The sequence below is a fragment of the Caretta caretta genome, chromosome 3 (genome assembly GCF_965140235.1).
Source record: "Caretta caretta isolate rCarCar2 chromosome 3, rCarCar1.hap1, whole genome shotgun sequence".
In the NCBI taxonomy this organism is placed as follows: Eukaryota; Metazoa; Chordata; order Testudines; family Cheloniidae; genus Caretta; species Caretta caretta.
In genome coordinates, this window is record NC_134208.1 from 183872341 (window position 1) to 183894284 (window position 21944).

At 41.0% G+C, this 21944-nt stretch overlaps 1 protein-coding gene across 4 annotated transcripts in view; it reads left to right on the forward strand.

Annotated features, from left to right (window-relative positions):
• FSHR (follicle stimulating hormone receptor) overlaps nucleotides 1-21944 on the forward strand; it is a 163404-nt gene that overhangs the window by 103220 nt on the left and 38240 nt on the right. For all 4 annotated transcript variants that reach the window (XM_048842931.2, XM_048842932.2, XM_075127179.1 and 1 more), the window contains exons 3-4: nucleotides 2586-2660; nucleotides 3108-3182. In XM_048842931.2, the coding sequence (XP_048698888.1) occupies nucleotides 2586-2660; nucleotides 3108-3182 (150 nt within the window). The remainder of the gene's footprint in view (nucleotides 1-2585; nucleotides 2661-3107; nucleotides 3183-21944) is intronic.

Consider the following 21944-nt stretch of genomic DNA (forward strand, 5'->3'; position numbering starts at 1 on the left):
CCCTCTGTAATTTCCCAAAGTCAAAAGCATACTTCTGGCACAGAACCATTTAATAAATAAGCATTCTTCTAAAAACATACCCAAAATATATGCCAGATAAGACTTTCCAGCCCTGTCACAGCACTGGATTCACACATTTTATTGGGTCAACTCATGAAACATTATTAACCTCAGCAACATCATCTGTTGGAGAGCTCATATAGTATAGATTACTGTATCTCGGTGCCTTTATTGTGCCCTGCAAAAAACCTACATCACAAAAGGCAAATAAATCTGCAGCCTTTGTCTCTGTGCTGTTTTGCAGCATGGACTTCTCCTGACTAATCTCATTTGGAGGTGTAAAATGTTCTGCATTTTCTGTGGATTTGCCTTTTTGTAGATGACAGATTTTTAGATTGCCCAAAGCAGCAAATGTGCTGTTCATAAATAATAATAATAATAATAATTAATAATTAATAAAAGGAACTCTTAAAAGGCTGCTTCAAACAACATTGGTTTCATTCAGTCTTTTAAAGTGTACTTGAGCAAGCAGTTTGCAGTATCATATAAATATACAATAAAAGGTGATTACTCATCATGCATATTTTATATGTCATCGTGAGAAGATGAGAATGGAATGGAAAATATTTTGGTTGGATTTAATTCTGTACACTATAGTAAACTCTGGAGGCAGCATAATCCAATGGCTAGGACAGTGGATCGGGACTCACCTGGTTTCTGTTCCCAGCTGTGTCATTAACTTACTGATTTTAACCCTTGATGGCCATTTCACTTTTCTGTGCCTCTGTCTTCCCTCCCAAGTTTTGTCTATTTGGGTTGTAGGATCCTTGGGGCAGGGTCTCTTACTATATGTTCCTATAATTCATATCACAGTGGAGCCCCAAACTCAGCTGAGGCATATTGGTGCAACTGTAATATAAATAAATAATGAGGAGCTGGTATGTGAGGTGAGGATTCTGTAGCAATAAAGCCCTCAGCTAAATAAATGCAATTACCATTGCAGTGTGGGTAAAATCATGTCCTTTCTCAATTGCTCATCAGTCAGTCTCTTGGGATACCATAAATTCATTTGTTCTCCAGTCACTGTAGAGTTTTTGAGAGTAGACAAGATCTGAATTGCTGATGTTTAAAAAAAGTGGTGTTTTTTATTTAAATACAAACAAACAAAATACATAATAAAGAGGCAGGCAAGATTTTTTTTTTTAATGGGCAGCCTACTTGGTAGGCATAGTTCAGTGGCTGCTCAAAACAAAGAGGGATATTTCATATATATTAGTTTTTAACTATTTTTATAATTGATCTCTTACCTATAGTTACTGTCTCTTACTATTTTACTTTGGGCCTTGTATGAATCCATTTGCAATAGCTACCTTAATTTCAAAAGAACAAAATAACCATAAATAAGGGGTATCCGATATACAATATGACCCATTTCACAGGGCTTCATTTGGCAGCTGTGTGCTGGTGTGTCCTCCCATTAGTGAGTTACATCCGAATCTCAAAATGTACTTCATGCACCAGTTCCAAGCCTGAGAAATGGATCCTTTGTTCTGATCTCTAAACTGGCAGATTGGTAACTCTCTGGAATAGCCAGCTCTAGCCTGCCTCTCCTGATGCCCCTCAACATAGAGGGCTTGGCCAGAGCATGTTGCAGTATGGCAATTTCTCTCTGGTAGCCTTTTGGTGACCATAACAAACTGGTGTAATATAAAGCAGTCCTGTGGCTACTCTAAGTTACACCATGGGCTGAAACTCCCCCAGAGATAAGTGGAGCAAAGGGTGGTGTTCAGCTGCATGTATTCTGGCACAGCTGCAGTTTCAGCTCATAAAAGAAAACTGTACCCATTTTTGTTCTGTGATTTTGAAACTATACATAAGAGGCATCACTCACATATAAATATCATGAGCTAGATTAGGTGGAGCTTTCTTCAAATTTTTCTGCTGGGGACGGGAGAGCTGTACCACCTCTGTGGCTTCCTGCCTTCTGACAGCAGAACTCTGGAAATGTGTTTGCTATAACATTTTTAAAGTAAGCTGAACATTTTACACCAGGACGAAATCATAGTATGTGTTACTATGGAATCAAAAATCCTACCTCTTCAGAGCTGTTACATTTAAAGTTCCTGTCTCCCCATCATAAGGTTATGAAAGTTTTGGCTAAATCAATATTAACATTCAGTGATGATCCAGTAAACAGTGAAATCCAGTGAAAGTCAGTGAGATCCAGTAAACAGTCTGTGGCCCATAGATCCTGCACTGTAATTTCATATGTGCAGGCACCTGTCAAAATTTAGAATACCTTTGGGAGGCAGTATGGTCTAGTGAATAGAGCACATGACTGGACTCAGCAGACCTGCATCTATTCCCAGCTCTGCCACATGCCTGCTTCACCTCTCTGGGCCCGTTTCCTCATCTATAAAATGGGACTAATGATACTTACCTCCTTCATAAAGTACTTTGAGGCCTGTGGATGAAAGGTGCCATTTCAATTCTAGGTATCATTCTTCACCAAATACCCATACTTCTTTGGTTTATCTTTTCACTTGTAGCATTGCATGAAATATCTCAACTTCTTTTCTCCACAGAGAGATCTCCCAGAATGATGCCTTGGAAGTCATAGAAGCTAATGTGTTTTCCAACCTTCCCAAACTACATGAAATGTAAGTAAGTGAGCAACATAAGATCGTAGGATAGAAATCTAAAGACTAGTGGTGGCCAGATATCAAAGGGTTTGGTTCAGATGTACTTTAAAAATTCAAATGCACACATGTATGTTTGGGATCTCTCTTTTCATCTGTCTACGTCCTTCTCTTCCCACCGCCCCTTTCTTTTTTCAACCAGATGCTTCCCTCATCTCTTGCCCTCAACACTCTCACTCTTTGATCTAAAACACTTCCTCAACTATTGGCAATATGGTAAAATAGGTAGAGGGCTGGGATTCTGACTCTGCTAGGTTCTGACTGGCTGCTCCTTTGGAGGCATGTAGAGTTATCCCCTGTCAGAAATGCCCCCAAATTTATTGCTCTCCTCTATCTAAAAAAAGCCCTGGATCTATTTAAAAAGGCACTGATCCATTTGCTGTAATGTTTTATTTTCTCCTTTTGCAGAAGAATTGAAAAAGCAAATAACCTTGTATACATTGACCAAGACGCCTTTCAGAATCTTCCAAGCCTCAAATATCTGTAAGAATTTTTCTACTTGTAATTATGATAATTGTTTGAAACAATATGAATGTATTTCAATTATCTTTTATACAAATGTTCATAAACATTTTCACTCTGCTTCCTTTCAACAATGGCAGTGTTTCAGCAATGGCTTTCATTTATACTTGGCATTGGATGATTAAATCCTTTTAATATGAGTTCATTTGGTATTCAGCTTAATTTTATTTTCATTTAAATAGCGCTCCTCATTGTGAATGTCGCTTGCACTACTGCAGTTGCCATATCTGCTCCCATGGGGATGTCATCATAATTCAGTGATAATTAAATTTGCCCTTAAAATGAAGTATAATCCAAAAATATTCTTGCATCTTTTAGCATGAGACCTTAATCTGACTGATGATCTCTCCACAGCTGTGTATTAGAAAACAAATGAAATCCAATGGACTCTATTTAACAGTAATTGTGTTTAGTGGCTGCAAATTTAAATAAGATCCCTGGGTCATCTTTGATGTACAGCCAGAGATAGTCCAGGATATCACATTAATTTTTTCATGCCCTAACCCACACCCCTAAAGATAAAAGCCTAAAATTGCTTGCCTTACTCATGTAAGCAGTCCCATTGGCCACAGTTTTCAAATGTGGGTGTCTACGTTTAGACACCTAAACCATGGTTTAGGCTCCTAGGTAAAAGTGGACTGACTTTCAGAAACTGAGCAGGCACATTTCCCATTTACTTCAGTAAACATTGTGGGTGCACAATACATCTTCAGCTGAGACTTCTTTTAGTTAGGAGTGTAAATAGGGAGTTAGCGAGCTAATTTTAGAAATCCAAGGCCACTAAATTCTGTATTACAACTGGTTACTAGATAGAAAAAATCCTTAAAGGCATCTGCACAGACATACATGAAAAGTTACCCTTTCCTTGTCAGGTTGGGCTCTCCTGAATGGATTTGGTCCCATTGTTGCAACCAGAAAAATATAATGTGCAATATGGACAGGCGATTAAAATTATCTGGTCAATGAAGGGCCTGATCTAAAGCCCACTGATGTCAATGGAAAAACTTTCTTTGACTTCAGTGGGATTTGGATCAGACTCCAAGTGCTGTGAACCTTGAGAGGTACCAGTAGATAGCTCATTATTACCCTGTTAAAGTACCTCTGAACTTGTTTTGTCATAAGCAAAATGTTTTGATCCTCACAAGTCACTGAAGGACACATTTACTAGACATCAAATCATTCTTATAGTTGTGGGATTGTGTCTGTTTGGGAAGCTCAGCCCTTAAAGAGAGTCTGGGCAGGGTGCTGAGAAGCTCTTGTTGTTGTTTAGCACAGCTAGTTGGGACTGGATTTAGAATAAAGCAGAGCTTTTGCAAAGTGTTGTAATCCATTGTAGTTCTTGCATCTTTTTCCATATGCCATGGGTTTTTGTGGCTTGTGTTGTTTGCCACAGTGTGTGCAGTGCCATGTTCTGTCTTTGGTGGTTTCCAGCTTTGAGCTCCACATGCCTTTCTGCTTTAGGTCTCTTTTCCTGTAGTATTATGAATTCTTTACCATGTCCACAGTGTCAGAGCAGTGTCCACCCTCCATAAACTCCAGTCTGGACTAGGTGACTTATTTTGCTTGGAAATGCTAATTGCTTTCTCAAGGGTTATTTTGGGATCTTCTAGTAGTCTCTCTCTGAGTTGTCTGTCCCTGATACTAATCATGATCTGGTGTGAAGCTCTTGTTACACACAGTCAGTTGGAACTGGACCGTAATAAAGAAAAGCTCTTGCAAGCATCTTAAGCACTGAGTAATATCATCTTTGTACACCTACTCAATTTTCTCCTCTATGGGAGCTTGGGTTTTTGTTGGCTCTTGGGACAGCACCATCACTTGTTCAAAATTGATCCCTGTTTACATGGATACCACTTTAGATATCTGCTGACAGCTGAGTCAACATACCCCTGGACAGGTCTTTTTAATGCCCATTTTCTGGTTGCTACACTGGCCTCCTGAACAGCGAAGTAATTGTGGACATTTGAGGCAGCAGTAGCCTCCCCTTAATGGACTTTCTGCCTCATAGGCCACTGCTAAGTTCTGTCCAGCAGATGGTATCATAGACTTTGGGCTGAGTTGTGGCAATTTAAAGCTGCACAAACATTCATTATTTAAACCCTGGTAAATGGAAATACATGGCTTGAGCTGCTGTACTCTGTGATTTCTGTATTATCTTTATTGCATTGTAGTTATATATTTACAAATGTTGCACCAATATAGTCTTGGTTGTGATTTTATTTCATGCTGATCAGGTGATAGCATAGATGAAAAACTAGTGTAGTTCATCAGAATGTTACACACTTCACTGAGAAACCAAAAGTGATTTTTAAAAAACTCATGAAATGTGCTTAAACTACAGAACTAAGAGTAAATTTGTTGATCTGATTTTTATTTTCTCCAAATAGTGTTTGTTGGCAGATACTTTTTCCCTTTACCTTAACTTCTGGCCTTTCATATTGCAACACGTGGGAAAATCATCTATTGATTTTTAAATAAGGTTTACACTACATTCCCTTCCCATCATGTCTAGTTGCTGTAATTGTCAGCCAGCTGGATTTTGCTCTTTTTCATTCAGTACATTATAGTTTAATCTCAGCAACCCTTTCGCATACCCTGCTGCTCCGCACCCCTAATAAGTGTTATCTTCCCGTTTCATTTTGTAGCTTTTAGACCTTGTTATGATGTTGTTTCATTCTACTAATGTCAGTTATTCTGTCAGGTTTATCTAATCTATAGAATCCGGAGAACCTCTGCCAGCTCGGATTCTACTGACAAGCTCCCCCCACTTTTCATTTTTGTTCAGAGTTTTGAATTAAATTGGGAATTAGATTTTTTCCCTTAAGATAAGAAATTATAAGGTTTTGCTCTAGCATATAGTTTCAGTTGGTAGAATCAGTTATACTCAGGTCAGAACATTTTACTTTTCTAAGGCAAGATTCAGTAGCCAAAGTTCCATCTCTACTATCATGGTGTGCCATTAATAAGATGAATAGGACACCTACCTCTTGCTCCATCAGGTATAGCATCAGAAGTATCCAAATGAATGAGGCAAGGGTTGAATCCCTGAGTCACTGGCAGCACCATCTTCTAAATCTCTTCCTTGTTCACACCCCATGCCCTGCTCCCACCTAACCTCAAATGCCTGCAGCCCAGGTAGTGACACAGAATCATAGAATATCAGGGTTGGAAGGGACTTCAGGAGGTCATCTAGTCCAACCCCCTGCTCAAAGCAGGACCAATCCCCAACTAAATCATCCCAGCCAGGGCTTTGTCAAGCCTGAGCTTAAAAACCCCAAAGGAAGGAGATTCCACCACCTCCCTAGGTAACCTATTCCAGTGCTTCACCACCCTCCTAGTGAAAAAGTTTTTCCTAATATCCAACCTAAACCTCCCCCACTGCAACTCGAGACCATTACTCCTTGTTCTGCGATCTGCTACCACTGAGAACTGTCTAGAGCCATCCTCTTTGGAACCCCTTTTCAGGAAATTGAAAGCAGCTATCAAATCCCCCCTCATTCTTCTCTTCTGCAGACTAAACAATCCCAGTTCCCTCAGCCTCTCCTCATAACTCATGTGTTCCAGTCCCCTAATCAGTTTTGTTGCCCTCCACTGGATGCTTTCCAATTTTTCTACATCCTTCTTGTAGTGTGGGGCCCAAAACTGGACACAGTACTCCAGATGAGGCCTCACCAATGTCAAATAGATGGGAACGATCACGTCCCTCGATCTGCTGGCAATGCCCTTACTTTTACAGCTAAAAATGCCGATAGCCTTCTTGGCAACAAGGACACATTGTTGACTCATATCCAGCTTCTTGTCCACTGTAACCCCTAGATCCTTTTCTGCAGAACTGCTGCCTAGCCATTCGGTCCCTAGTCTGAGCGGTGCATGGGATTCTTCAGTCCTAAGTGCAGGACTCTGCACTTGTCCTTGTTGAACCTCATCAGATTTCTTTTGGCCCAACCCTCTAATTTGTCTAGGTCCCTCTGTATCCTATCCCTAACCTCCAGCGTATCTACCACTCCTCCCAGTTTAGCGTCATCTGCAAACTTGCTGAGGGTGCAGTCCACGCCATCCTCCAGATCAATAATGAAGATATTGAACAAAACCGGCCCCAGGACCAACAGAAGAAGCTCATCACAGTGTTTTCCTGAAAAGACAGTATTCTTTTATTAATTCCTGAACCTAGTGCCACTCTTTGTGGAATCAGCCCCTCCCACTTATTTCCTGGCCCAGAACCTGCCCTGGAGGCCTTTTAGACACCCACTAGAGGATTCCCTGGGTTGAGGACTCTTTGGGTATCTCCTGCTTCACCTCCCACTCCTGGCAGTTGGTACAACAGATGTGGAAAAGGAGGTTGGCCAGAATTCCCTTAAGCCCAGTGATTCCCAACTGCCAAAACAGCTCCTTGTAACTGACGATAGTCAGCATAAATTAGATCAACCTTAACATGCATGCAAAAAGCCTGATTCTCCTCTCCCAGTGATGTTAATCAGGAGTAACTGAAATGGAGTTAGACCAGCATGAAACTGGTGCAAATGAAAGGAGATCCAGTCCTGTTTTTGTCACACTACAATAATGGAAATACAGCTGAAAGCATTTCTTTCTTAATTGTGCTCCCCCAGTCCTGGGGCCAATGTAATTCCCTGGTGCCTGCTCTAACTTTCACACAGCTATCCTCGGGGGACATTATTGCAGCCAGAGCATTAGAGTGAAGGGATACCCTTCCCCCATAGCCAGCAATCAGAAGGGGAATGATACAAGGCACTGCCCCAAAAAAGGTGTGAAGTGAGAGGTGGGGGGGGGGCAAATAATGAAGATGAACTCAAGGATGAAGGGGAGATGGAGAGGTCAGTTTTTCAGGAGTGGGGGAAGAACAAAGATGCTTGCATTTGTTTACAGGAACCAAAGGTTAATGAGGAAGGTAAGGGAGAGAATGTTAGCAAGGGAGGTTAAGAGACAGAAGGGGAAAGAGTCTTTGGAATGGATAAAGGAATCAGAGGTGGTGGAAACCTGACAAGAAATGTCAATGGCAGTAAGAAGGAAGAAAGGGGAGAGTATTCAAGGGGAAGAGAAGCAAGAGGAAGGCTATAGCAGATTTTTATCTTCTTGACTCCCTCAAGAGAAGATCTTGCACAGAAAGCAGAGAAGGATGATTGAAACTGGAATCAAAAGTAGCCAAAAGGTGACAGTGCTTGTGGGCATAGGAGAATAAGGGTGATATGGAAGACTGCAGAACTTAAAAAGAAAAAAAAAACAGATTTGTGGAGAAAATCCACCTGCTCATCGGACTTTCTGCAGAGGCATTCAGTGACATGGAACAGGAGCTGAGGATATGGATGCTGGGGAATTGTGAGGCAGACTTTGCATAGAGGAAAGGGTCAAAAGAGTCAAGGGTGGTAGAGAAAGCATTAGCCATACTTGTATGATTAGTCAATTGAATGTTATCCTCCATCTGTGCTTTCCTTTTCAAGTTCCAAGACCCAAGTCATATTTAAACTCATTTCCGTATGAGTTAAAGCTTGGGAAAGCATTTTAAAACAGTAACAAGCCTCAGAGGATTACACTTTTGTAAACATCATTTGCTTCAATGGATCTCCTTTGTAGAATACTTTCTCATCTAGTTCATCCATCAAAATGACACACCTGGAGTTTGACATTTCTAAGACTTTAGCACACTCTTCAACTAATAGTGGAAGTCACATTGTGCCTCTCACTCTTCTAACCAGAACCCATGCCTTAGCCACAGGAGTACACTGTAATAAATCAGCTACTAGCATATCCAGCAGCAGTGGCATATGTCAGGTGGATAGAAGAATCTGGAGACAGAAGATGACACCTCTTTTCTGTGCTGTCATGTATTCAGTGCAATCCTGATGAAATTTTGTCATTTTTCCCCCTTTAGTAATTTTTCAATTTCTCCTGTCTATTTGGGGTTCTGGCATTTCAGCTTGTGAATGGCAGTAGGAAGGAATCATGGGACAACTGCAATATGTGGAATTTAAGGGTGTTAGTACAAGCTCAGCAGCCACCTGGAACCACAAGCCTACATTATGGAGTGAGAAAAGGAAACCTTGTCAGTCTGCTGTCTTTCAACATAATGCTGTGTTTCATCTCAGTCTGTGTTGTCTCTACAAACTCCCAGCTGAGGGGCTTAGCAAAGGAGATGTGTCTCTTCTTACCAGATACTTTGCTATGTATTTTAGCAGATTGTATGGACCACAGTGAGCTGGGAAGGACAAACTGTTCTTTGATAAGCAAAGCGTCAGACTAGAGCATCTTTCTGTCATTTCCAAGTACCTTTGGAAAGAGAAGAGGTTGTTTCTGGTATCGCTGCCAAATCTGGATTTTATTTTCCTTCTACAAGCACCTTTCACTAGAGAACTAGAGGAGCTATTAAGATTCCTCTTTCTACTAAACATGTTAGATGGAGACAATATGAGAAAGGAGAAAGAGACACGAGAGCAAGACAGGAAAAGAACAGAAAGCATTGACTGGCCAGCACTTTAGAAAAATCCCAACTGGACAAAACGTAACTGCTTTTATGTAAACATTTAGGATTACATTTTGAAGGATGGGAGCCTATGTTTTCATCACACAGATTGTAGTAAAGGGGTCATCAAGAGGTTAACTGAGTTACTCAGCATATACTGGGTTGGAGCCATGTTCCATGAGAGGAAAGTGATCAGGAACAGCCAGCATGGATTCACCAAGGGAAGGTCATGCCTGACTAATCTAATCGCCTTTTATGATGAGATTACTGGTTCTGTGGATGAAGGGAAAGCAGTGGATGTATTGTTTCTTGACTTTAGCAAAGCTTTTGACACGGTCTCCCACAGTATTCTTGTCAGCAAGTTAAGGAAGTATGGGCTGGAAGAATGCACTATAAGGTGGGTAGAAAGCTGGCTAGATTGTCGGGCTCAACGGGTAGTTATCAATGGCTCCATGTCTAGTTGGCAGCCGGTATCAAGTGGAGTGCCCCAAGGGTCGGTCCTGGGGCCGGTTTTGTTCAATATCTTCATAAATGATCTGGAGGATGGTGTGGATTGCACTCTCAGCAAATTTGCGGATGATACTAAACTGGGAGGAGTGGTAGATACGCTGGAGGGGAGGGATAGGATACAGAAGGACCTAGACAAATTGGAGGATTGGGCCAAAAGAAATCTGATGAGGTTCAATAAGGATAAGTGCAGGGTCCTGCACTTAGGACGGAAGAACCCAATGCACAGCTACAGACTTGGGACCGAATGGCTAGGCAGCAGTTCTGCGGAAAAGGACCTAGGGGTGACAGTGGACGAGAAGCTGGATATGAGTCAGCAGTGTGCCCTTGTTGCCAAGAAGGCCAATGGCATTTTGGGATGTATAAGTAGGGGCATAGCGAGCAGATCGAGGGACGTGATCGTTCCCCTCTATTCGACATTGGTGAGGCCTCATCTGGAGTACTGTGTCCAGTTTTGGGCCCCACACTTCAAGAAGGATGTGGATAAATTGGAGAGAGTCCAGCGAAGGGCAACAAAAATGATTAGGGGACTGGAACACATGAGTTATGAGGAGAGGCTGAGGGAGCTGGGATTGTTTAGCCTGCAGAAGAGAAGAATGAGGGGGGATTTGATAGCTGTTTTCAACTACCTGAAAGGGGGTTCCAAAGAGGATGGCTCTAGACTGTTCTCAATGGTATCAGATGACAGAACGAGGAGTAATGGTCTCAAGTTGCAGTGGGGGAGGTTTAGATTGGATATTAGGAAAAACTTTTTCACTAAGAGGGTGGTGAAACACTGGAATGCATTACCTAGGGAGGTGGTAGAATTTCCTTCCTTAGAGGTTTTTAAGGTCAGGCTTGACAAAGCCCTGGCTGGGATGATTTAACTGGGAATTGGTCCTGCTTCGAGCAGGGGGTTGGACTAGATGACCTTCTGGGGTCCCTTCCAACCCTTATATTCTATGATTCTATGATTCCACCCCTCTCTTACTTCCTTTTAGTTAGAGGATGTTTTCTATCAGTTATGTAGTCAAACAAAGCAACACGTCCCCTTCACCTGCCAGCATGCATCAGAGAGCTCAGGGGAGGATTGTGCATCCCTGAAGTCCCACTAGGTCAGTATGGCTCCACACCACCCCCAACACCACACCAACCCATATGCATGGCTGTGCCTCAAAAGTGCACTTTAGGCCAAAACATGCAAATGGAGGTGCAAAGTGATAGTTAATCCAAAAATATATAGTTGCACATACAAAACCAGTAACTGCACATGCCACTATCTACTGCATATTTTGCGTGCACAGTTATTTGTTTGGAACCCATTTGCATCTTCTCAATGTAGAACTTAAATACTTATGGTGAAAATCTGGCTCCACTGAAGTCAATGGGAGTTTTGTTACTGACCACGAGATCCCAGATTTCACCCCTATAATTCAAAATCTACCTACTTCTTTAGTATAAATTATTGTGCCAACTGAAACCAGTTGAAAATTTTCCACTAGAATTTTCACAATGGAAAAGACTAGCCCTATCACTGTAAAAGAAATCACAGGCTGCTGGAATAATCTATTCAATTTATCATCATTTATTCTCATGTTTCTTTTACAATAAGAATATTTGTTTTCACTATAAAATAATTCACTGCACTTATTGATTATGATTAGTGGTATATGTTCATATGAAATATACATAGAAGAAATCTAGAACATCAGTTTGGACTATGATATCATTTTATCTCTCAAGCTAAGGCTGCTTTGTCTTGGCTGACAGTTGAATGGAAAACTCCAAGATAAAACTTCAGGCAGTGATATTTTTACTTCAGAATCAGTTGAGTCAATCAGCTCCTCCAGGAGAACCTTCACCTGTATGGCTGTGCTGGGCAGCATGGGGCAGTGTGCTTTCATTACTCTTATTCTTGGGATTGATGTAAGAGCTGTACTTTTTGAGTTCTCTGCTCTCAAAGAGCATTCTGTTCACTTTAGAGTTTAAGGGTCCCTGGTGGATGAGCAGTTTCACAATCTCACTGCCTTCCTTTGGGCTGCCAAGTGAAAAGGGTAACATCCTTTTAGGTTCTCAGAGACAATGATGATGAGGGGGCGGGTATAAGAACCTACATAGAACAGAAAAGAGTTTGCCATCCGCCAGGTTGGTTAGTGCATCATTCCTCCCCAAAACTTCCACTGTCTCCTTGTGGCCATTCAGTGGAGCATGGCACAGAGGACTGTAGCCAGTACTGAGAGTACAGGTCACATTTGGCCCCCTCCAGATGCTAAGGAAGCTGGAAAACAGCCCCACCCCTTGCTGCTGGTGCCCCTGGAGTGTTATTTCCATCACTCCTGAAGCCAAAACCCAAACTGATGTGCTTGCCCAAGTGCAGCTTCTTCAAAGCTTCTGGTTCTGCTTCTTTCCCAGGCCCTGCCAGCTAGAACCCCTCATTCCCTGGCTCTGACAGTATTCACCTTAGAAAAGAGAGAAATAGGGAACATGATAAAAGTATATAAAATGCTGAAGGGTTTGGAGAAGGTAAATGGAGAGCTTCTGTCCTCCCTTCTGTCCTTGCTGTCCCATAACAGAAGAACAAGAGGCCATGCCATGAAATTGAAAGGTGGCAAATTCAAAACTGATAAAAGCAAATACTTTTTTCATGCAGTGTCTAATTAGACTGCAGAACTCATTGCCACATGATATGGGTATATTCAAGAATTTAGGATAATTCAAAGGGGGGCTGGAAATATATATGGATAACAAGAATATCCAGAATTGTCATAATTACTGCTAAACATTGGAAGGGATATGAAACCTCATACTTCAGGCCCTATGGTAATTTTTGTTAGGGAGAGGAGACTTTCATGGGGATAGATCATCCCATGTCTGCATACTACAGGGTTTCTTGCACCTTCATGTGAAGCATTGTATGCTTGCTGCTGTAGGAGACAGGATAGTGGACTAATCTGATCCAGTAAGGCTACCCTTATGTTCCCATAGTCTTAAATGTGTATTTCCTTGGGATGAAAGAAGCTACTTTATATATGGCAAATAGAAGAAGTTATTAATAGAGAGGAAATATGAAAAACAATGAACAAAAAGGGCTACGTACGTACAAAATCAATAAAGAATAGACTCTTATACCTTAGTTTTAATATGTGGTACTGTGAAAGATGATGAATTATCTCCAGTCATTTCATTATATTAGATCAACTTATATTTACCTAATAAAATAACTGCTGTAATTGACAAGAGGAAATAATCTCATTAAGTGCCAGAATGTTCGGGAACATAAAAAGAGAAGGGTTTATCACTAGTAACTTTTCTATTATTTGTTGTAAAAGTTACCTTGTCTCCTCTTGGCACAGCACAATCTTTGCACTCGAATTGCAGCTGTGCTTCCAGTCAATAAAGATTGTAAGAAGTTTCACGAGTAGAACAAAAAGTGGTGAATTTTATTCTTTTCACTGATTTCATTAAAATGTGGTATGAAATCTTCTTCTGCCAGCGTACTCAATTTTGTTTTAGAGACAAAACAAACTTGTTCAGCCAAGGAAGAGGTGATGATCGAAGTCATGCCTAACCAACCTGATTGCCTTCTATGATGAGATAACTGGCTCTGTGGGTATGGGGAAAGCGGTGGATGTGATATACCTTGACTTTAGCAAAGCTTTTGATACGGTCAACCACAGTATTTTTGTCAGCAAGTTAAAGAATTACAGTATAGTCCAAGATGAATGGATTATAAGGTGGATAGAAAGCTAGCTAGATCATCGGCCTCAATGGGTAGTGATCAACGGCTCGACGTCTGGTTGGCAGCTAGTATCAAGTGAAGTGCCCCAGGGGTCAATCCTGGGGCTGGTTTTGTTCAACATCTTCATTAATGATCTGGGTGATGGGATGGATTGCACCCTCAGCAAGTTCACGGATGACACTAAGCTGAGGGAAGAGGTAGATATGCTGGAGGGTAGCAATAGAGTCCAGAGTGACCTAGACAAATTGGAGGATTGGGCCAAAAGAAATTTCATTAGGTTCAACAAGGACAAGTGCAGCATCCTGCACTTACGATGAAAGAATCCCATGCACTGCTACAGGCTGGGGACCAACTAGTTAAGTGGAAGTTCTCCAGGAAAGGACCTGGGGATTACAGTGGACAAGAAACTGGATATGAGTCAGCAGTGTGCCCTTGTTGCCAAGAAAGCTAATGGCACATTGGGCTGCATTAGTAGGAGCATTGCCAACAGATTGAGGGAAGTGATTATTCCCCTCTATTCTGCACTGGTGAGGCCACATCTGGAGTATTGCATCCAGTTTTGAGGCACCTACTACAGAAAGGATGTGGACCAATAGGAGAGAGTCAAGCGGAGGGCAACAAAAATGATTAGAGGGCTGGGCCACATGACTTATGAGGAGAGGCTGAGAGAACTGGGCTTATTTAGTCTGCAGAAAAGAAGAGTGAGGGGGGATTTGTTAGCAGCCTTCAAGTACCTGAAGGGGGGGTTCCAAAGAGGATGGAGCTCGGCTGTTCTCTATGGTGGCAGATGACAGAACAAGGAGCAATGGTCTCAAGTTGCAGTGGGGGAAGTCTAGGTTGGATATTAGAAAAAACTATTTCACTACGAGAGTGGTGAAGCACTGGAATGGGTTACCTAGGAAGGTGGTGGAATCTCCATCCTTAGAGGTTTTTAAGGCCTGGCTTGACAAAACTCTGGCTGGGATGATTTAGTTGGGGTTGGTCCTGCTTTGAGTGGGGGGTTGGACTAGATGACCTCTTGAGGTCTCTTCCATCACTAATTTTCTATGATTCTATGTTTCAAGGCCCACAGTACCTTTCAGTATCAGATCCTATGGCCTATCTGCACTCCAACCCCACATTCCACTCTATGAGCAAGCTCCTGTAACAGTCCCACAATTATGTTAAACTGAAATAATCTTCACAGGGAATTACCAGAAATTCCAGTTGTATGAGTATCAGTAAATAAATCCTTATTCCAGTTGTGAAGGCAGCTGAAAGATGACTCGGTGTCTGATGTTTAATGGGCCTTCTCATTGTGCAGTGCAGGTGCAAGATTGTCCTGCTGAGCAGCTTGGAAGTGCTTTTGCAGCATTTTGTGGCCACATTAGTGTTCTAGGCAGCCCTGTTAAATCATACTTGTCAAGCCGATAAGTAAACTAGGGCTGTCAAGTGATTAAAACAATTAATTGGGATTAATCACATAATTAATAGCTATTAAAACCATTAATCATGATTAATTGTGATTAACCACACAATTAATCGTACTGTTAATAATAGAATACCATTTATTTAAATATTTTTGGATGTTTTCTACATTTTCAAATATACTGAATTCAGTTACAACACAGAATACAAAGTATACAGTGCTCACTTTATATTTATTTTTGATTTCAAGTACTTGCACTGTAAAAAAACAAAAGAAATTGTATTTTTCAACTCACCAAATACATGTACTGTAGTGCAATCTCTTTCTCATGAAAATTGAACTTACAAATGTAGAATTATGTAGAAAAAAGCCCACATTCAAAAATAAAACAATGTAAAATTTTTGAGCCTGCAAGTCCACTCAGTCCTACTTTTTGTTCAGCCAATCTCTCAGACAAAGAAGTTTGTTTACATTTGCAGGAGATAACGCTACCCACTTCTTGTTTACATTGTCACCTGAAAGTGAGAACAGGCATTCTCGTGGCACTTTTATAGCAGGCATTGCAAGATCTTTACATGTCAGATGCGGTAAAGATTCATATGTCCCTTCATCTTCAACCACCATTCTAGAGGACATGCGATCATGCTGATGATGGGTTCTGCTCGATAATGATCCAAAGCAGTGCGGACCAACGCATGTTCATTTTCATCACCTGAGCCAGATGCCACCAGCAGAAGGTTGATTTTCTCTTTCGTTGGTTCGGGTTCTGTAGTTTCTGCATTGGAGTGTTGCTCTTTTAAGACATCTGAAAGTATGATGCACACGTCATCCCTCTCAAATTTTGGAAGGCACTTCAGATTCTTAACCCTTGGGTCAAGTGCTGTAGCTATCTTTAGAAATCTCACATTGGTACCTTCTTTGTGTTTTGTAAAATCTGCAGTGAAAGTGTTCTTAAAATGAACAGCATGTGCTGGGTCATCATCTGAGACTGCTATAACATGAAATATATGACAGAATGCAGGTAAATCAGTACAGGGGACTGTGACAAGTTAGGACCGCCACCTGATATGCTGAGACTACCTCTGAGCCCATTTTCCCTGCAGCTTGGGACTTCAGAACCCTGTCTTGTTGAGCCAGACATGCCAGCCTGCTGCAACACAGACCCAGGTCTGAACCACATCCCCAAAGCTGCAGACTTAACTGAAAACAGTTTAGGAAGTGCTCCTGTCTCTAGCACTGAGACACCCAGCTCCCAATGGGATCCAAACCCCAAATAAATCCATTCGACCCTGTATAAAGTGTATACAGGGTAAACTCATAAATTGTCTGCCCTCTATAACACTGATAGAAAGATATGCATAGCTGTCTGCTCCTCCAGATATTAATTACTTACTCTGGGTTAATTAATAAGCAAACATGATTTTATTAAATATAAAAAGTAGTATTTATGTGATTCCAAGTAATAACAGACAGAAGAAAGTAAGTTACCAAGCAAAATAAAACAAAATACACAAGTCTGAGCCTAATAATTTAAGAAACTGATTACTGATGAAATCTCACCCCCAGAGATGTTCCAATAAGCTTCTTTCACAGACTGGATTCCTTCCTAGTCTGGGTCCAGCAATCACTCACACTCCCATAGTTACTGTCCTTTGTTCCAGTTTCTTTCAGGCATCTCTTTGGTGTGGAGAGGCCATCTCTTAAGCCAGCTGAAGACAAAATGGGGGAGGGGTTTCCAGGGCCTTTTATATTCTTTCTCTTGTGGGTGGAACCCTTTTGTTCTCCTGTGCAAAATCACAGCAACAGGATGGAGTTTGTAGCCACCTGGGCAAGTCACATGTCCATGAATGATTCAGACGACGCCTTTGTTTACATTTTAGTTTGACCTTTCCCAGGAAATCTCAGATGTGGATTGGCGGATACAAAAGTGCCATGCAAATGCCTGTTCTCACTTACTGGTTACATTGTAAATAAGAAGTGGGCAGCATTATCTCCCGTAAATGTAAACAAACTTGTTTGTCTTAGCGATTGTCTGAACATGAAGTAGGACTGAGTGGACTTGTAGGCTCTGAAGTTTTACGTTGTTTTGTTTTTGAGTGCAGTTATGTAACAACAACAAAATCTACATTTGTAAGTTGCACTTTCATGACAAAGAGATTGCACTACAGTACTTGTATGAGGTGAATTGAAAAATACTCTCTTTTGTTTATCATTTTTACAATGCAAATATTTGAATTAAAATAATATACACTTTGATTTCAATTACAACACAGAATACAATATATATGAAAATATAGAAAAACATCCAAAATATGTAATACATTTAAATTGGTATTCTATTGTTTAACAGTGCGATTAATTGCTATTAATTTTTTAATCACAATTAATTTTTTTAATTAATCACGTGAGTTAACTGCGATTAATCGACAGCCCTAAATAAACACCTTTTCAGACTGTGAGGAATCTTCACCTGCTGGGATTCACCACTGATTTAATAAAATAGTGGGCCCTGAGCTGCCTCTCACAGTGGTGTAAATCAGTAGTAACTCTATAGGAATCAATGGTGTGAGAAGGGAATCAGACACAGTGATTCTGCCACTGGAGCTTCAGAATGCTCTCCTCTAAATGTTAGCCATATCACTGATATTTTGTTGCAAGCTTCTTGTCATTAAGGAGCAATGCCATCACAATTGTCTGCTAATTAAGATCTTGGACCTTCATGTAATGCTAATGAAGTTTGTCTATTCTGTGCATTTCAGTTCACTAGACATCTTATAGATCTGATCTGACCCAAGATATTTTTAAAAAAAAATCCCCTCTTTTGAGTTGTGTGTTGCTGGAGTCCTCTCTGTCCCCATAGTATGCCCCTGCTGGGCTGTTGTGCAGCATTCCTTTAATGAGTGGAGATGAAGTTCTAGAACTAAATTCACTCAGTGCAAGAGGTGGGGGCACGTGTCATGAAGCAATTTATAGTTCCCTAATCCAAAGGGCCAGAGGCAGCCTCGAAGCCACTTCCAGTTGCAGCCAAGCAGCTCTGAATTGTGCCAGTGATAGAGGAACCGTAATGGACTCTGCCGCAGTGGAGGATTGAGGTAGCAGAGCACAGCCTCCATCACACCATATCTCCAACTTCTGTACAAGGAAGTAGGCAGAGGCACAGGCCTGATGCTGCGCAGTGTTCCAGCAGAGAGTTCCCCTTCTCCAGTGGGATGCTGTGCTGTGCTGGGCATTTGCCACTGAGAAGCAATGGGGCTGTAACCTGGCTAGAGTCTGGCTGAATGTCTGCTGTACAAAAACTAGCTGAAGCCACAATGAAATTTGACTAACTGAATGTCAGGGTGTTTAATTGGGAAATAACAATGCAAACATCTTCTTGTGGGGTAAAGGCATATTTACTTGGCAATAGGGAAAATGAATGATATTCCAGTTGTCATGAGTAGAATTCACATGCCTTTTTCCTTTGGCTGCCAGACTGAATGTTACCCCATACTCTATGAACTACTACACCTTTATGTTTGACTATAGACGGCTACATAGGTGCAAAAGTATGTCATTGTTTACCCTAAATAAAATCCTCACAGCAAGCAGCAAAGAATGCATAGCCTATGCCAAATATAGTTTACTTGGCAGGACTAGCAATGCCTACAAAAAAGAGTGAACAACAGCATATTTTCTCAAATATAACTAACTGATATGTGGAAACAGAAAAGCATCTGTCTTTGCATAGATATCAATACACTGTTTTCACTCTTTTTCCAAGTAGGAATGCATGAAATAGGATGCTCAAGGAAAGGGTAAGCCTCCCCAGCCCAGTTATATGTTGGCACCATTTGGACTCTTTCCTTTGACTTCAAAGGGCGCTGAATTATGGCCCAAGTGAGATAGCTACAAGACAGTCATGTGTAACAAAGAAAACATCCACACTTATGAATGCGTGGAAACTGAACTCAAAGCTATCAAACCCACCCAATTCTCTGCTCACTATAGGGCACTGACTGTTGTGCTCGTTCTCTCTCCACATAGCTGTCATAGCCTGACCTGTCACTAGTATTAATCCTGCCAACAGCTCTTTCACATTCTGGTTCCTTTTTTCCTTTCCATCTCTTTGTGTTCCTTTCCCTTATTTTCCCTAAAGCTTTGTTCAATTTCTCCTTAAAGTTCCCCTCCACAGCAGCTTTGGGACAGTGCTTACTACAGTTTAATGGGGGGAAAGATATTTCCAAACAGTTATTTAATTGCTAAAATGCCAAACCTTGCAGTATTATTCAGTTATAAACTTGAATAATTACTCAATAGAAATTGCCAAAAGTTGGTATGAATGTTGGTCCAGATTCTCAGCTGGTGTAAATCACTGTAGCAGCATGGAGCTGTGCTGATTTACATAACGATTTGTTCAACCAGTTCTGATGATTTCTAATTGCCTGGGTACAATTCACAAAGCACCTTGGGCACCTAAACTCCAGAGTTAGACATCTAAGTACCTGTGCACAGCACCACTGCGATCCACAAAACTTCTGGTTGGCTTCTGTCTAGCCCTGTCGGTACATAAACTCACGCTAACTTTCTGCTGTCAAAGTTTCCTAGGCACCCTAAGTTTTGGACCCTGTGGTATGCACACTTCTGCCCCACTGTAGCCTATCTTCCATTAAATCTCTGAGCAATTTGCAAACCTGGGGAAGATAGACATTCAGTTGCCCAAGTTCCATGTGGGGCTTGATCTGGTAGGTAGCCTCAGAGCACTGGACTCAAGGCTTCCCATCTCCTCTCTCTAGCCCAGTGTCTATTTAATATGTATCCACCCTGGAATAGTCATTTGTTGAGAACGAGAAAGAGAGAAAGAATGAGTGCTGTGATGGTGATGGACCCTTATACTTTCAAGCTGTTTATGCCCTCCTATGCCTACAATGATACCCAGATGTCCTTCCTTGGCACATTTCTAGATGAAATACCCCAATGTTCTCCATGCTCTTGACTGTTTCACAGGCTACCATTTGCCTTTTTCTCAACCTCTCTTTAGAGGACAGAGATACATTTATTTTAATGATGAAAAGATCGGGATAGTTTTGTTTAGGGAGGAAATTGCTCAGAGGGGACACAATAGAAATGTACAAAAGAACAACTGATAAAAAGAAGGTAAATCAGCTTCTCCTGTTTACCCTTTCTCATAATACAAGATCAAGGGGATAGTCAGTGAAAATGGAAAGCAAGAAATTTAAAACTGAGACAAGGGAATACTTTTTTTACTCACTGCATAATTAATCTGTGGGGCTCCCTGCCATATGATTCCATTCAAGCCAAGTGCTTAGTAGGAGTCAAAAAAGGATTGGGCATGTATAAATGACTATATATGTGGAGAACATCCACAACTCATAAAATAGGAGAAAAATTGTAAGGGGAGTAACAAACCCTCACGCACCATAACATAACTCAGACTAACCATCAGAAGCTAGGAAGAAATTGTAGGTTGTTATATAATTGCCCATTATTGCGAGTCTTGTACCTTCTTCTGAAGGTTCTGATATTGGTCAATGTCAATGACAGGATATCAGACTAAATGGGTTACTGGCCTGTTCAGTATGCCAAATCGTGTGTTCTAAGATCCACAGCCAGTACGTTGTCTGTGATCGGATCGTCAAAACCCAGTTCAAAAAAACTAAAGCAAAAATAGGTACTTATTGTCAGTTTGCAGAAGACAATATAAAACACAGAACATTGTCAATGCATGAGATGGAGAGACACTGGGCAAAGTATTAAAATATCAGTAGCCCATCAATTTAATGAACTTTGCAGTATGCTGCTTAAGGGGTTTTCTGTAAGATTCTTCAAACATATGAATACTATTACTAGCTCTTTATTATGGCTAGGGAAGAAGTGATGGCTAGATTTCTCAGTGCTCCCATCAACCTATGGGATAATTACATTTTCTAAGTACCGAATATTAATATGGTATTGCCTGTCAGCTCTGGTAGAAGTACATCCCCACGTACAGTAATGGAGTCCACTGCAGCCCATTAACATCCTATATTATCACTGGAAAAAAGTCTGAGAAAAAATCCTGTACTCAAATATAATAAACTTTTCTGGGTCAGACATCATCAAACTAAAAAACACACCATGAACTTCCTCACCAGTCTTTCTCAAGCAGAGACAGAATTGTTAATTGGCTTTCTTGGGTATATGCATGCCAAAGAGAGAGAGTCTGTTTCAAAATGGTAACTTGTTGACCTTTTCACAGGTACAAGATAATTTATCTAACTGTCATATGGGGGAAGGATAGTAAGATGAGGTATTATACATTGGCATGTCACAATGCCTTTTCAAACCTCTCTTTTCTTTCCAAAATTAGTTCACATATGTAATCTAGGTCCTATGATGCTGTTACAGTGGGTATGTCCAGCTCCCACCTTGAATTATTTCAATTTAAAAGGAAAACAGTATTTAAATATAACATTTTCAGAACATGATTGTGGCTGTATAACTAGGTCTCAGGAAAAAGTGGAAACAATGTTCAGGTTATGTGTAAACTAGTTTGCTTTGTAGATGGCAAACCTACTGTCACAGGCTTTCCATCACTGTGTTTGTGCATGCAGGACATGACTTCTTGGAAGAGCTGGC